The 15,407-nt window shown below is 44.3% G+C and overlaps 1 protein-coding gene across 6 annotated transcripts in view; it reads right to left on the bottom strand.

Annotated features, from left to right (window-relative positions):
• ZFYVE26 (zinc finger FYVE-type containing 26) overlaps positions 1-15,407 on the bottom strand; it is a 62,807-nt gene that overhangs the window by 40,629 nt on the left and 6,771 nt on the right. For 3 of the 6 annotated variants that reach the window (XM_082384378.1, XM_082384375.1, XM_082384376.1), the window contains exons 5-15: positions 14,089-14,611; positions 13,581-13,711; positions 12,414-12,665; positions 12,178-12,266; positions 11,049-11,212; positions 8,363-8,566; positions 6,718-7,335; positions 6,168-6,254; positions 3,768-3,836; positions 2,998-3,149; positions 894-1,095 (exon numbers count right to left, since the gene is read on the bottom strand). In XM_082384378.1, the coding sequence (XP_082240504.1) occupies positions 894-1,095; positions 2,998-3,149; positions 3,768-3,836; positions 6,168-6,254; positions 6,718-7,335; positions 8,363-8,566; positions 11,049-11,212; positions 12,178-12,266; positions 12,414-12,665; positions 13,581-13,711; positions 14,089-14,611 (2,491 nt within the window). Of the gene's footprint in view, positions 1-893; positions 1,096-2,997; positions 3,150-3,767; positions 3,837-6,167; positions 6,255-6,717; positions 7,336-8,362; positions 8,567-11,048; positions 11,213-12,177; positions 12,267-12,413; positions 12,666-13,580; positions 13,712-14,088; positions 14,612-15,407 lie in introns of those variants that run through there. The other 3 variants (XM_082384377.1, XM_082384379.1, XM_082384380.1) reach the window with 3 other exon arrangements.

Below are 15,407 nucleotides of genomic sequence, written 5' to 3'. Positions count from 1 at the left end.
TTAAAAAATGTCTGAGGTCCTTCTGCACAGTATACCATCAATGCATATCAAGACCATCATTACAGCCCACTCCTACGGCATCAAAACAATGGCATGGAAAGAAAGACCAAGAGAAACTCAAAAAGGTGGAGAGGAGTTAGGACTTCTTCCAAATGGGATCTAAAAGTAGGGTGAAGTGAGGTAGATCTGTGTGTGCTCATCAGCAAAGATCTCTAAAATACACCACTAAAAAAGCAAGGTAGAAAATAGTACTTGTTGGAAGAGCTCATTTATATTAAAAACAAAAAGGATATGCATCTATTCTTTTGAATTTGTAAAGAAAATCTCTGGGAGCTTATAGAAGGAGCAACAAGTGATGGTAACTTGATATACAGAGCCTAGACCAGCAAGAGATGTAAAAATATGGGACAAGTTTCCACTTTCAAGAAATAATGAAAGGATGAGCCCTTTCTGCAGTGCAGCCAAGGGTGGGAATTGACATCTGTGAATCCCAGGCCACAGGTGTTATTTACAACTTCTTCACTTGCTAGAAAAGTAGAATAATATGCTTTATCCCTGAATGATTACATGGGAAGAAAATAATCAATTCCCCAAATCCCAAGATTAATGGCCATCAAAACACATGGTGGAAACTGCATTCACATTCTTCAGTTTAAGTCACGTAGGACAAGCTTAATGGAGGAGCTCGAGGGGCAGGTAAGTGACCACTGTGGTCGGCGAGGTTAGGCACAGCTAGAAAATGACTCTGGAGGTGTCAGGAACGCTGTTCTTCAAGGCAAGCGTCCTTCTCTAGGTTTCTGCTCACCTTCATGATGAGCCTCTGATTTGGGTGGTTTTTCCCCCATACCCTCCTCCCGCAGCTCCCTCACCACCTGGCAACAGGGAAGCCGGACCTGCGGCTGCAGCGCTGCCAATGGCCTGCAGAGTTGAGCGGCCGCTGCCTGTTCTTCGGATGGTGCCACTACCCCCGTCCGAGTTCTGGTTTTCGATCTTGTGCTCTACTCGGGCCAGCTCCTGGATGACCTCCTGGTAGCGCTCCATGAACAGCAGCTCCCCGGAGCTGGGCGAGGACTTCAGGTTGAATGTGAACACCACCTGCCACAGGAGAGGAAGGAGTGTGGCTTGCGGCAGGCCCGCTGAGGTGGAGAGTGTCTACAGATCTGAGGTCTTGCTAGTCATCAGACTCTGGCCCTGAGACATCTGCTTTGTGGGGCTGGAAGAGCACTGGACATTCAAAGAGTAGGTCAAATGTAGAAATGACTCGTAAAAGTCAGCAAGAGGGCCACTGAAGCCCCAGCAGAAAATAGGCAAAAGATGTGGACAATTTCAAAGGGAAAATACACAGGACTAATACACAGGTAAAAATGTTTTCCCTTCCCAGTAATTCAGGGAATTTAACATTAATACTACCTTGCATCTACCATAATGACAAAGTGTTAAAATAAACCCTCAGGGGGTGGTGGCAGAATGAACTGTCACAACCTTTTTGAAAAGCGATTTGGCAGTCTACAGAGCTTTAAAAATGTTTATATTCTTTGACTCAGTCGTTTTTATGAAAAACTTTCTTAAGGAAATAATTCAAAAGTCAATGTATAAAGGTGATAATCTTGACACTATTTAATACAACTATTACCAGGTTGAAAATAAATGTGAGTTAACAGGGAATGGTCAAATGCAGCTACTAGATCAGACTATCATAAGGTCACTAAAATAAGTTACTAGGTAAATGCTTATATTATAATGTAAAAAAGGCACAAAGTTTTAGATTCAGAATGATCTTGGCTCTCTATAAAAGTCACATACATCTTGGAAAAACATTGGCAAAAATATGCTTTTATCTTTAGTATTGGTTGTTCTGGACAATAGGTTAAAAGTAATTTCATTTTCTGGTTAATACTTTTTGGTATTTTCTTATAAATTATGCACAACTTGCTGTGTAACCAGGTTTAAAAATAAAACCTTTTATTAAAAAAGAAAAATGAAAAAAAGAAAAGATCAGAGCCCCAGGAAAGGAAGAGGAAGTGAGGACATTTAGCGGTAAAGCATCAGGGGGCTCGCAACTGACTTCCTCTTGGTTTGGGTGTCAGAAAGGCTGGTGAGGGTCCTATCCTTCCCAGAGGGATAGAATTATCATTATCATTAAAGTACAGGATCTAAAATGTGTCAGAGGAAGTTAAGTAAAAATTATCAAATCACCTAGATGTCTCCATGATTTATTCCTCAACAAGTAAACTCACGTGAAAGAAAAATTCTGATCTATGTGTTAAGGGACCAGTGCAAGCGTCATAAATATACCAAGAGAGTTTTGAAAACTAGAAGAGTGGGCTTTTATGCTTTTAAATTTAAACAATAGCAGAGGATTCTTGTATCTCTCACAGCTTGCACATAATCCGCTTAACATTCCAAGAGGTAGCACAAGCAGGTATATTTAACTCCAAGTTTCAGATGAAGACGTCAAAGCTCAGAGGGAGTACAGTGTTTCTGGTTTCTACTCCCTGCACTTTTCCCTACACAACATTCTAATTTGCTAGCTCCCTACACTTCCTGTATGTTAAACTGGCATTCTATTTATTATTAAAAATTGTCTGCATAGTGATTTCTAACTATATAAAACCACATATGTGTTCAGAGAAGGACTACAAGGAAAGAAAGAAAAATATTTCAACGTCTTGACGGTGGCCGAATATTTTCTTTTATCTTGTTAAAAAACTGTTTTATGTTCTGAATACAAACAGATGATTCAACAGCTTAAGTCTCCTCCTTCTGGATCTTGAAATCCACAGTGCTCAAGATCAGGCTCCATACATGGAAACTCCCTCCTGCTTCTCCTGCTAGACGTGGCCCCTCAGGTGCGCCCGACTGGCTCTGCTTGCACAAGCATCTGGCCTTACCTGAGGCCCCGCGGGTCCCAGACGGCAAAGGGCTACCTTAGCGTTCTTTACTGTGACAAAGTAGAGCCTAGGCTCCTAACACCTGCTGCACAAGTACCCGCCTCACCTGATGGGCTTCTGCGAAGTTCCCCCGGAGGATGCAGGATGCCAGCAGTGACTCAGGTGGGGAGAACATCATGCGGATGAGTGAACTTTGAGGTTGAGGCTGCAACCGGCCATCCAGCTCATTCTTCCCAGATGCAGCGCTCAGACTTCCTTCTGTCGGGACACAAGAACGTCGGAGGCCAAGGAAGGGATAAAAATTGAGGAAAAACTATTCTGTCACCTGCTGCCAAACTCCTATCTTCTCAAAGTCCTTCTCTAAAAGGTCTGTAAATGGATCTTGAATTTTCCTCAAATCAAGTGCATACCTATGCTATCATCTTTTTCTTTCTTTTTTTTTTAAGTTGAAGTATAGTTGACTTACAATATTGTGTTAGTTTCAGGTGTACAGCAAAGTGATTCAGTTATATATATATATATTTATTTATATATATTCTTTTTTTTTAATTCTTTTCCATTATTGGTTATTATAAGAAATTGAATATAGTTCCCTGTGCTATACAGTAAATCCTTGTTGTCTATTTTATATATGGTAGTGTGTATCTGTTAATATGTTATCATCTTTGAATATAAGACTTATGTACCAACAACCTTCCTTGGGTATTCACCTCTGTTTCTCTCTACTGATGGGTAACTCAGCTGATAGTGAAATAGCCCTTTCCCCACTGAACACAAGCATGAACTGCTCAGTCCAGGTTTTCACACTGTGGTGTATGGCAACTCTGTATCAGGGCAAAGCTGCTGGAAGTTGGCAACTGGTTGGGACTCCCATACCTGAAGTACTTGTGCTCAGCTCACTACTCGTACTTTCCAGGGATGGGTTGGAACCTCTGTCCCGGCCGTCTAGAGGTATTAGGAGGAAAGAGAGAAAATCAACCATCAGTGCCTTACAGTGTAGAAAGTGAGAAGTTGGCTTGAAAGCTGAGATCTGGGTAGAGTGAGAAGATAATGGGTAGCTACTATACCAGTGGCTCCTTCTACAGTAAAATGCAAATTCCTACAGACCAAAGGTACAGGGGTGGGCTTAATATGGTCCCAGTGCTCATTTGGATAGTAGCTTATAACAGTGGTTTCCAGTCTCTGGGTCTCAGAGCCCCAGGAGCTTTCAAGTTACTTCTAGGGGTCAGCGACCCCCATTGCTCACTAAGCACTGTCAATAGTCTGAAAAAAAAATTAAAGCACAACTATTATGACGTGGAACCAGTAGGGTGCCAAAGAGGGTCACAACATTTTCTGACATAGAAAAAGTTGTCCTCATAGTTGAAAAAGTAGGGAACCAACATATAAGGCCAGGCTGATCAAAGACCATGATATTGGGACTTCCCTGGTGGCGCAGTGGTTAAGAATCCGCCTATCAATACCAGGGACACGGGTTCGAGCCCTGGTCTGGGAAGATCCCACATGCCGCGGAGCAACTAAGCCCATGCACCACAACTACTGAGCCTGCGCTCTAGAGCCCGTGAGCCACAACTACTGAGCCACAACTAGAGAAGCCCGCGCACCGCAACGAAGAGTAGCTCCTGCTCGCTGCAACTAGAGAAGGCCCATGTGCAGCAACAAAGACCCAACACGCCAAATAAATAAATAAATTTATTAGAAAAAAAAAAAGACCATGATATTGAAAGTCCTGGAGAAAAAGCATCTTCTTCTCAACACCTGCTTTCCTACAGCTGTAGGAAAAGAGAAGATGGATTGTGCATTCTGGGCTGGATGGGTCAGGTGGATGCAAACTGACTCAAAGCAATCAACTGAGCAACTTAAGGGGCTCAGCCTTTAAGTTTTCCATGTTTCTCCCATGGTAGTCTCCACCCCAGTCAGCATGTTTACGTCTCTTGTTGCCACTTAGCTAAAGCCTACTCATTCTTCTGAGCTTGATTCAAAAGTCAACTCTTTCAGAAAACCTGTTTCTCTGCCTTTGTAGACTATGCTGACCTCCCCCTCCATGAGATCTCTTCGGTTTTCAGGCCATGCCTCCGGGCATTTTAAGTTTTTCATGTATACTGTCTATGCAGGTAAATTATAAATTCCTTGAAGGCAAAGTCCTGGTTTATGCCTCATTCACCTCCCTCAAGATACCTAGCATTTTTTTTAGCACACAGGAAACTCTTTATGAACTCCCTGTTAATTATTTAAAAACTACCAAAAACCATAATGGAAATTTGATTATCTAAAAATTTAATATTTCTGTATAATGCTTCTGTGTTAAACTCCTTTAGAGAAACTCATAATCAAAGTCAAAAGACAAAATGGAGCAAAACTTGTAGCACAAAATGACAGAATATTTTCCTTAAGGTATAAAGAGCTCCTTACAATTCAACAAGAAAGACAAACCCAACAGAAAATATGTACCTTAGACTGAAAAATATAAACGGCCAATAAATATATGAAAAGACATTCAATCTCAAACTAAAAATTAGTATTAAAACAATGACACACTATTACCATATTAATCATATTGGCAAAGACTAAAAAGAAACCTGATACTACTCATTTTTGATGAATGTATATGCAAATAGGCACTTACATACAGGTGATGGGAATGTAAATTGGTCCACCTTTTTTCGGGGCAATTTGTTATATCTGTATTTTATACCCATGTATACTTTGACCTTCTATATTATACTGCTAGGGACTTATCCTATAGATATACTCACACAAGTATGCACAGACATACGTACAAGGTCGTTTACTGTAGCATTGTTTATAATAGTAAAAAACTGGAAACAATTTAAATGCCCACAAAAGGGTACATATGACAATGGACTACTAAGCAGCCTTTAAAATAAGTGAAGAGAAGTGAGTTCTCAGTATAGAGTACGATACGTTTACGTATGTAAGAGGATATAAATAAAAAAGAAAGTTGCAGTTCTCTATATGTAGTATGATGCACCTGTGTATCTAAAATGATATACATGCTTGTATTTCATGGAGAATTTTTCGAAGAAAACTATTAGCAAGGGTTACTTTGGGGGAGTGGGATTAGGATAATCTTAGATCACTTTTGTTTGGACATTATCTTAAAGGTGAATTGCTTTAAGATACTTTAAGATCTTATCTTTATCATTAGTGTTAAGGTACTTTAAGAACTGCTTTATCTTGAAGAATATTAGACAAGTGGCACTATACCATTGGCCGCTTGTGGGAAGGAGGCATGGAGAGAGTTCTTCAGATTACCTGCCCGGCTCCTTCTTGTCCGACGACCCCGGCGGAGACGGGGGTGCCATGTGGCGATGGGCCGGTATCTTCGGGAGGGTTGCTCCTCTGAAACAGCAAACCCAGTGGGTCATACGGGAGGGTGATCAATTTTTTTTTTAATTGAAGTATTGTTGCTGTACAATATTATATGTTACAGGTGTACAATATTGCGATTCACAATTCTTAAAGGCTATACTCCATTTATAGTTATAAAATACTGGCTATACTCCCTGTGTTGTACAATATATCCTTGTAGCTTATTTTATATCTAATAGTTTGTACCTCTTACTCCCCCTACTCCTATGTTGCCCCTCCCCCTTCTGAAAGTGATCAGTTTTGATTTGACCCACCTCCTGGGGTAACAGGTAGGGGAAGATCTGGACTGGCCTGTGCGACGCTGAGCGGTACCCCGGAGTTCTGACGCAGGTGGCCATGGCGATATGCCCTGAACTAGTGTGACTTCATGCACTCCTAGCTGTCCCACATTCCCGAGACTTTTCTCCCTCCTCCCTTTGTTATCTCCTCTCACCTGAGCCCTGGTTGCTGGTCACCACCTTGTACCTCCACTGGGCCTCAGAGAGAACCTTGGAGAACTGGTGCAGGCGGCTCTGCAGTCCGTCTCTGCTGCTGCTGCCCAAGCCACTCTGGCCTTCAAGCAGCTTTGGCTTCTCGGGGGCGCTGCGGCTGCTTAGCTCATCCAGCTGCTCCTGCAGCAGCCTAAGGAAGGCCCCCATTACATATTCATCAGCCAGGAACCCACTGACACTGCTAGTAAAGTGCTTTAGGTCCAAAAAGCTGTGCCTGTGAGGCTCTGGGGAACTGTCTTTTGGCTCTGCCTTCAGACAGCTTGGAACTGTGTAGGCCAGGCTCCTGGAGGCCCCCAGGGAACCCTGTTCTGACCTCCTCTCAGGCTGTGCTACGTGCTGAGGGCTCTCTGACGGGGACCTCAAACCCAACGGGCCCCTCCCCTCAACGTCATCATCCTCAGCGTAGTCCTCGGGCAGGTGAGGCTCTGGGTGAAGATCAGCAGAGGTGACGAGGAGCAATGAGAAGACGTTTTCTAGAAGTTCCAGGCACAGAGAGTCAGGAACACTGCACAGATACTGCTGACACCTGGCCAGGTATGTTGAAAAGAGATCTGAAGCACCTGAAGACGCATGTATAAAAGAAGAGGCCAGAGAAAGAGAAGGAAAGAGAGAAAATGCAAACATTAGAAACAGTACTCGCCAGACTCAAACATTCTCCCAAGTTTAACTCATTTCTTTCTTTGTAGTGACTCAGAGAACTGTGGTTACAGTCAGAAGACTAAGAGGCTATTGAGCCATGTCTTCTCATGATTTGTAGAAAGATTTTGCTCCCTTAACTAAAAGTACAGTTCAGTGAACACTCATTATTTTGTTTCTGCTTTTTACAATTACATTACTCCTCATCTCTGAGAAGCACTCCATATTTCAGTTCCTAGAATGAAGGCAGCCTGGAGACTCCTTATTCCTCAATTCCTGTTTGCACTCGTTGTTATACTACAGGTGATCACAGCCTACCCAGATCTCTTAAGAAAATGACCATGCTCTGAGGCGAAGGTCTATTCCAAAGCTGCAAGGGAGAGATACTTGACCACCAGTCACAGAAGGCAAGGTAAGGAGTTATAAGTTTTTAAGAAAAATGAGAGCTAATAGGACAGAAGGTTCTTTCAAACTGTAGGCTGTGACCCATGACACTGACTTAGACGGCTGCATTTGAAAAAATGAAATAAAACAGAAAAATAATCAGGAGTGTGCTCTGTTTGGAAGGGTAAGTAATGTTTCTTAAAACTTATTTCAGTTTACGCATCACATACACACATATACACATACACATGAAAGCACAAATTATATACCTAGGTGCAAACTGGAGTGATGTGAAATGCTATCTACTGTGGACTGGAGTATAAAAAAAGAAGCATTTGGAAAACACTGTACGAGGTGCTCAGGCTCTGTTAGAACTTATGCAGATCACTTGCTTTCTCCATGTCCCTTTGATTCACGGAGGCTGATAAATGGATGAAATTATTCGTGGGCATAATAAAACCAAGGCCACCTCCCAGCCCTGGTGGCAAAGGGTTCCCACACAAAGAACCTGCTGGGACAGGTTGTTCCCAGCTCCCGCCAGGGAAGGGGTCGGGGGCGGCGCTGCACCTGGGGAGGAGAGAGAATCGTTCACTGGCTCTGCAGCCGCGGCCAGGTCCTCAGAGGGTCCGTCTTTGCATTCCTGGCACTGGGAGTGCCGGTGTGAGTTCACACAGAGGGCATAGATGGCATACTTCATGGCACAGAAGCTCCGGTAGAGTGTCAGGTTCTGACAGCGGCTCAGGTGCGCAGGGACCGTGGCGTCAGTTGAATCTGAATTATAGAGAGAAACAGGCAGAACTTCAGAGATGCTTCTTTTTTTTTTTTTTTTTTAATTTATTTTATTTTTGGCTGCATTGGGTCTTCGTTGCTGCGTGCTGGCTTTCTCTAGTTGCTGCGAGCGGGGGCCACTCCTCATCGCAGTGCACGGGCTTCTCATGGCGGTGGCTTCTCTTGTTGTGGAGCACGGGCTCTAGGCGCACGGGCTCAGTAGTTGTGGCTCGTGGGCTCTAGAGCGCAGGCTCAGTAGTTGTGGCGCACGGGCTTAGTTGCTCCGTGGCATGTGGGATCTTCCCAGACCAGGGCTCGAACCCGTGTCCCCTGCACTGGCAGGCAGATTCTTAACCACTGCGCCACCAGGGAAGTCCCAGAGATGCTTCTTTCAGGCAGGGGCTGCATGTATGGCTGAAGCAAAGAGATGCCACACTGCTAGTCCCCTAGGTGTTCTCACCCTCTCTCCTTTCTGGCAGTGTGATCTGCGTCCCTTCCAGGCCTTTTTTTCTGTTCAACAACTTTCAGTCTCTCGGTTTCCTTTTCCCCACCAACCTCCCCTCTACATGTCTGTTCAACCTAGGCCTCGTGGCTATTTAACAAGTCTTTCCCTTACATTTCTTAAAATACTTGTTTTTCCTTTTTTAAAAAAATAAAACTTAAAGTACATGTTTGGTCTACCTTTCGAATGCCACATTACCCAACAGGCAGGCTTAAAATGTGTTTAGATTGAGAAATAAGAGAGCAAAGGTAACACGGCATTTAAAAAAAAAAAAACTTGATATTTTTAGGAAAGCCTTGAAGCAGACATCATGAGAAAAACATAAACTCTGTTGAGATTCTGTACACTTGTTTAATAATTTATAATTTTTCATTAAAATTTTGTTTTGAACTTAGGAGGAAGGAAGGTTACCATCTTTACAGAATCTCTAAACATCTTAATCTACCCCTAATTCTTATCATAGCAAAAGTATAACCTGTTCAAAGAAAAAACATTAAATGTAATAAAGCAAAAAGAAGAAAAAAATACCACCCATAAGCCTACCAGCTAAACACAACCACTGCTACATTCTAGTTTAACCCCTTTAGTAGTTTTGTGTACATGTATATGTGTTTGAGTGTAACATTTTATATACTATTTAATTTTCCTACTTCTTAAAAATCCTTTAGAGCATAAGCATTTGATTATGTTTCTTTACAAACTAAATCTCTGCTGGCTGCATATAGTTCTACTGAATGAATCCCTTGTCTAGGCATATTCCTCAAGGGCAGGACATTGGAATAGTTAGGGATGCTTTGCTACTACAATGCTGCAACAAGCCCCTTTATGTATAGGTTTCCCAGTGATTACTTCTTAGAAGCTTGGCCTTGCCAAGGTCAGGGTAATAAGCAGAACAAAGTCAATATTGTTCTATGGCCTTGACCTCTTCATGGCATTATTGCCCAGAGCCAGGACTTGCAAGCACGATGAGAGGGAGTGGCTCCTTACATTTTTGCCCCAGATGCCTCTCTTGCCTCACCCTAGTCCCAGCCCTATTATCACTCCTCTTTTGCCTTTTCCAAGTTCAAGTTCTAAGTGTGTTCTGGTGGGTCATCAGGGATAGATTTCAAACACTTCTTCGGAAGCCTTTTGTACTTGTATGTAGAAAACAGAGAGTTCCCAGTTCTTTTAGGAAATCTGCTAAACAAGTTGTCTACCTTTCCAAAAAAATATAGAATGTAGTAACACTAGTTTTACAATTAGTGGTAGGTCCTTTAAAAAAGTAAATCAAAGCAATATCTAGGCTGACAGACATCTACTGCCATATGAGAATGTTTGTTTCTCTCAAAAGTAAGGTCCCTGGCCTGTGTAGTAGGTTGTGACCACACTATCATATGATTTTTGAGAGCAAAAAGAGTGAGCTTGTTAATGGGGACTTGAATTTTAAGCAAAGATCTAAGGTTAAAACAAGGCTTTGTTACTGTTTCAGGCAAGTCTTTCTTCTAAAAGAAAAACTCTAAAAAAAACTCAAAAAAAGAATCTTCTAGAAGAAAGACTCTTTACCTGTTCAATAGACTATGAAGAAGATATGGGAGGGAAGGAAGGCACAAAATGTGCTGTAAGAAAGCTTATGAAGCATGGAGAGACTCACCAAGAATTTGCATAAATACTGCCAATGACAATGCTGTGAATTCAGACGGCAGTTCCTAATTCTGTTTCAGTGAAATGAGGGTATGCTCATGGTTCCTGAGCTGGATCCATGAGGACAAAGGTTCCTATGGAATTGTTCTCATAGGATTCCCAAGCCTCACCAAGAAAGGGGAAGATGTCCCTACATCTTGTAATCTGATTGTGGCAAACAGCACTAATTTAGAGGGTACCTGCTGGACCACCCATCTTGATAGATCCCAGCAATCACATCTAGATAAATCTTGTGCTGTAAGAAACATCTGCAAGATTGTCCTAAGCGGGAACCTTGCCCAGGTCACTCCATCGCCAACTCACCATGCTCTTGCTGGGGGTCCTTGGCTGGCACCTTCTGTAGGAGCTTGAGGACATCTTCCTCCCTGAGGGCTGGAAGGTTTGTAAGGTGATGGAGAGAGTAGAGCACTGAGTGGCTTTCTCCACCATGTAAGTGACACAAGAGATCTCTCTTTGGTATGGGGTTGCTGAAAGGGAAAGTTGGGAGGATGGAAGGGGAGGCAGTTTATATAATTGCTTTGAGAAAGACCAGTCTCCATTCCCTCTTATTCTTTCTCTTTGGCCTGTAACACCACAGGTTTCACTTCCCCGAACACTAAATTTCAGTTGGTCTATGATAGAGGATAGCATTTATTTACCCCCAGGGAAGGACATTCATCAAGCTGGCTTCACTTGTCTAGCAAGGACCTAGGAAGGGCCTCTGTGCTCAGCAGGGTCTAGAAAGGGCCCACAGATTAAGCTTCCTAATTTCTGTAATTTTCCTAGCTGAGAGCTGACACGAGCTTCTCTGCTTTTCTTTGAGTCAGGGCCCCTTGCTACTTCCCCCAGCGGCCTACTCGACTTCAGAAGTGCTGGTGAGGTGGGTGAAGAACAAAATAAGAACCTAGATCTAGGGAAGACCCAAGGCTAAGTTATCAGGAAAACACAGGGCCGTGCACACATTTCAAGAGGCAGTTGTTGAATAAAAATGTGATCCAAGATAACACGTGGCTAAGAATGTGGACCACACTCACTAGCTGTGTGACTTTGGGCATCTTATTTAACACCTGTGGGCTTCAGGTGCCCCACCTTTAAAATGAGGATAATATTGGTGTTTACCTCACAGGATTATTGTCAAGCTTAAGTGAAATCATCACGTAAAGGGCTTAGAGCAATGCCTGGTGTATAGTAAGTGCTCAGGAGATGTGAGGTTTTGTTCTTGTGATCACTGTCATCCTTAAATTATCCTCTAGTTATGACCTTATGGCTATGGTGAAGATAATCACTACTTATGTTTCTTTTGTGGTTTAATAGCTGAAACAATTATTTGTTGCTGGTCAACACTGTCAACTTAAACCATTTACAGGGAAGATGTCTTGAAATGGCCACACGTGCAGAGCATGGGTCAAGTGTGTCCAATGGTGGGAAGGGGGCCGGCTGTGCAGGGCCGTACCTGCTCTGCTGCACACACCACTCCAGGACCTCCAGGTGAGCCCACAGCCCATCACAGGCATCCCTGAGGAGCTTATCACAGCCTTGGTCCTGTGTTGATACGGGAGAAGAAAGAGATGCTGACTCAGGCACCTGGGGTCAGAGATGTGACCGACTTCAGGACCCTGCATTCTGCCTCAGCCCAAAGTGCCACCACACTCATTTCTGGAGCAGCTTGGGCTGCAGAGTGAGAGTTACCTGGGTCCTGTGGAGTGTCTGGAGCAGCCTCTTGGCTGACGCTAGGCTCTGGCAGTGTGTCCAGCCCAGGAGCACGAGCAGTCGACTGAGAGGGCTGAATTCTCTATCTAGCAGGCAGCCAAGACTTGGGAAGTCTTCCTCCTTCAACAGGGTGAGTGCTGTCACCTGGAAGCCAAAGGAGGCTGCTAGAGGCAGCTCTGGGGACTTGCTGCTAATCAGGGTAAGAAGCTTTTCAGTATGGAAGGGAGGTTTCTGACAATGACAGAAGTGGCCAGTTGAATAAAAAGTGTTTACGAAAACACTAGACTGTAAGCTACTAGAAGGCAGGGATTGACTTCTGTTGTATCCCCAGATCCTAGCATAGTACATAGTACATAGAATGAGGTTAATAAATAGCTGTTGAAGAACTGCCCTGGTGGTCCAGTGGTAAAGAATCCCCCTTCCAATGCAGGGGACGTGGGTTCCATCCCTTGTTGGGGAACTAAGATCCCACGTGCCGTGGGGCAACTAAGCCCGCGCGCCACAACTATGAGCTCGTGTGCCTCAACTAGAGAGCCTGCGTGCCACAAACTACAGAGCCCACACGCTCTGGAGCCCACGCATCACAACTACAGAGCCCACGTGCCCTGGAGCCTGTGCACCACAACTAGAGAGAGAAAACCTGCACGCCACAACTAGAGAGAAGCCCGTGCGCCGTGACGAAGAACCCGTGTTGCAATGAAAGATCCTGCATGCCGCAACTAAGACCTGACACAGCCAAAAAAAATAAAATAAAATAAATAAATATTAAAAAAATAAATAGCTGTTGAACTAAACTAAAGCTCAGTTGCAATCTGGAAGGAGAAGGTTAAAGTAATTAGAGTCCCCTGTCAGCTAGGCAACATATCGCTGCCACTGTCGTTTCTTCCTCGCACCCTCCAGAAAGCTTACATGTATCCAACATTTCAGTGCCTGCCAAGGACTGATACAAAATGCTGGCAGTTCAATTATGAATGATACTGGTTCTCAGAGCCTTCCGGAACTGTAGGATGGACACAAACTAGACGACTCACTGCTTATTAAACTGCTTTGTGTTGGATAAATGAGTGCGAGAGAAAGGAGGAGTGAAGAAGCCTGGAGAGAGTCCCTGGGTACTTGAGTGGTGGAGAAGCACTGAGTTTGACTTACCAGGATCTGCTCGAGGAAGTGCTTGCTGTTGCTCAGGCAGTAGAAATAGGCCAATTTCCAAGCCTGGGCTGGGTCAGGATTGGAGAACAAGGCTAGCATTGCCCGCTCAGGATCTAGATGCGCCGGTGAGACTGAAAATCAAACCAGATGGGGTCACTGGGGAACTGGACTCTTCTTTCCTAAGGTAAAGCCCATTTGAAAAACCAATTGATATGAGAGTTCACTCTTTTAAAAAGTTAAACCAGGTTTTCTACACTTCTATCTTAAAGACTCTTTACTTCTCTCAGTAGTTTCTGAAAAGTTCTTTTCTGCTATGAGTATTACTTCATTTTTTTTCTCCATCACTCCTTCTTAAGCTATGAAAGCTGTGCTTTCACAGAAGAACATCTTGCCCATTTTTGCTTAGCTTCTCCCATTAGGTTTCCTGAACAACACGGAAGGGAGCAGGCTAGAGGGAGTCAGAGGGGTTGGGCAGAGTGGAATTAGAGAAGCAGTGCAGGGAACACACCTTTTCCCGAGGGTGTGGGCATCGGTGGCTTTTCTGGGGCCTTCTCTGCATAGGTGTGGCCATACAGGGACACCAGGCCCCGCCCGGCCTTGTGCAGCAGGCAGCCGAGCAGCCGCTCCTCCCGCAGGAGACTCCCCTCCGACCTGCTGGCCTCCAGCATTTCCTCACACAGGAGACGCAGCTCAGCCCCGAGCGGCTCTGCAGGGCAGCGCAGAGTCCGCAGGGCTCCGTAGATGGCATCGACTGCCCCTGGGTGCCCGCTGGCAGGACCCCGCAAAGCTCGCAGTGCCTTTCGAATGAGGTCCACCAGCGCCTTCTGCAGGGGCCAGCCTTGGAGGCCCGTGCCGTCTTCCTCCCCAAGCAGGAGCTCCAGCAGGGCCTGCGCGGGCTGAGGGGCCTCCCGCAGGAGATCCCAGAGCAGAGCGACAGCTTCTGAGCTGAGCCAAGGGGGCCAGCTCTCTTGCCTCTGATTTCCATCAAGCACAGGGTCTGCTGCATCTTGTGCTAAGACCGTGTACAGCTCCTAAATAGAGGATGAAGAGAGGGAGGGGCGGTATGTCCAGAATGTTATCACTTACATGTCTTCATGTTTTCCTCTTTTCAGTGTATATATATGCACGTGTGTATATACAATAGTAGCAATAGCAAATACTTCTGTAGTAGTTAGTATGTGCCAGGTCCTTTACACGGAAAAATTAAATTAATACTTACAACCACCTTAGGAAGAAGACACTACTATTATCCTCATTTTGAAGGTGTCCTCAAATCAGGGGGTTAAGGCAAAGAGAGATTTGCCCAAGGCCTCCATGCTCAAGCTAGTCACCCCCACCCCCATTGCCTCTGAAATGTGCATTGTCAATCTAAATCAGGGACTGCAAACTCATAGACCAGGTAACAGATGGGAATAAGACACTATGCCCAGCTCAAGGCATCTAAATTCAATTTTTAAAAGAACACTACAGACCAGTTTTTAACCCCTGATCTAAATCCCAACCAAGATTTTGGATACAGCCCATTCTTCATCCTTCCCGAAAACCTTCCCCAGTACCTCCAACTCACACAATTCTCCCTCTTTATTGGGCTTTCAATGTTCTTAAAATTAGTACCATATGGCTTAGTATCTAATTGTGCCATGTGTGTATTTCCTTCCTCCTCAACTAGATTGCAAGCCTTTAAAAGGCAAGATCTCTGTAGCCTATAATTTGTTTGGTAGGTTATTTCCCACACTTCAGCACCATTCCTGTGGGTGGTGCTCAGGGATACCTGTTCATTAACTGCCTCCAAGATGGTCACAGGACCATGAGTCCTTGACCTAATAC

The sequence above is a fragment of the Balaenoptera borealis genome (genome assembly GCF_965194805.1).
Source record: "Balaenoptera borealis genome assembly, chromosome: 3".
Classification (NCBI taxonomy): domain Eukaryota; kingdom Metazoa; phylum Chordata; class Mammalia; order Artiodactyla; family Balaenopteridae; genus Balaenoptera; species Balaenoptera borealis.
This window is presented reverse-complemented; position numbering and strand designations above follow the sequence as displayed.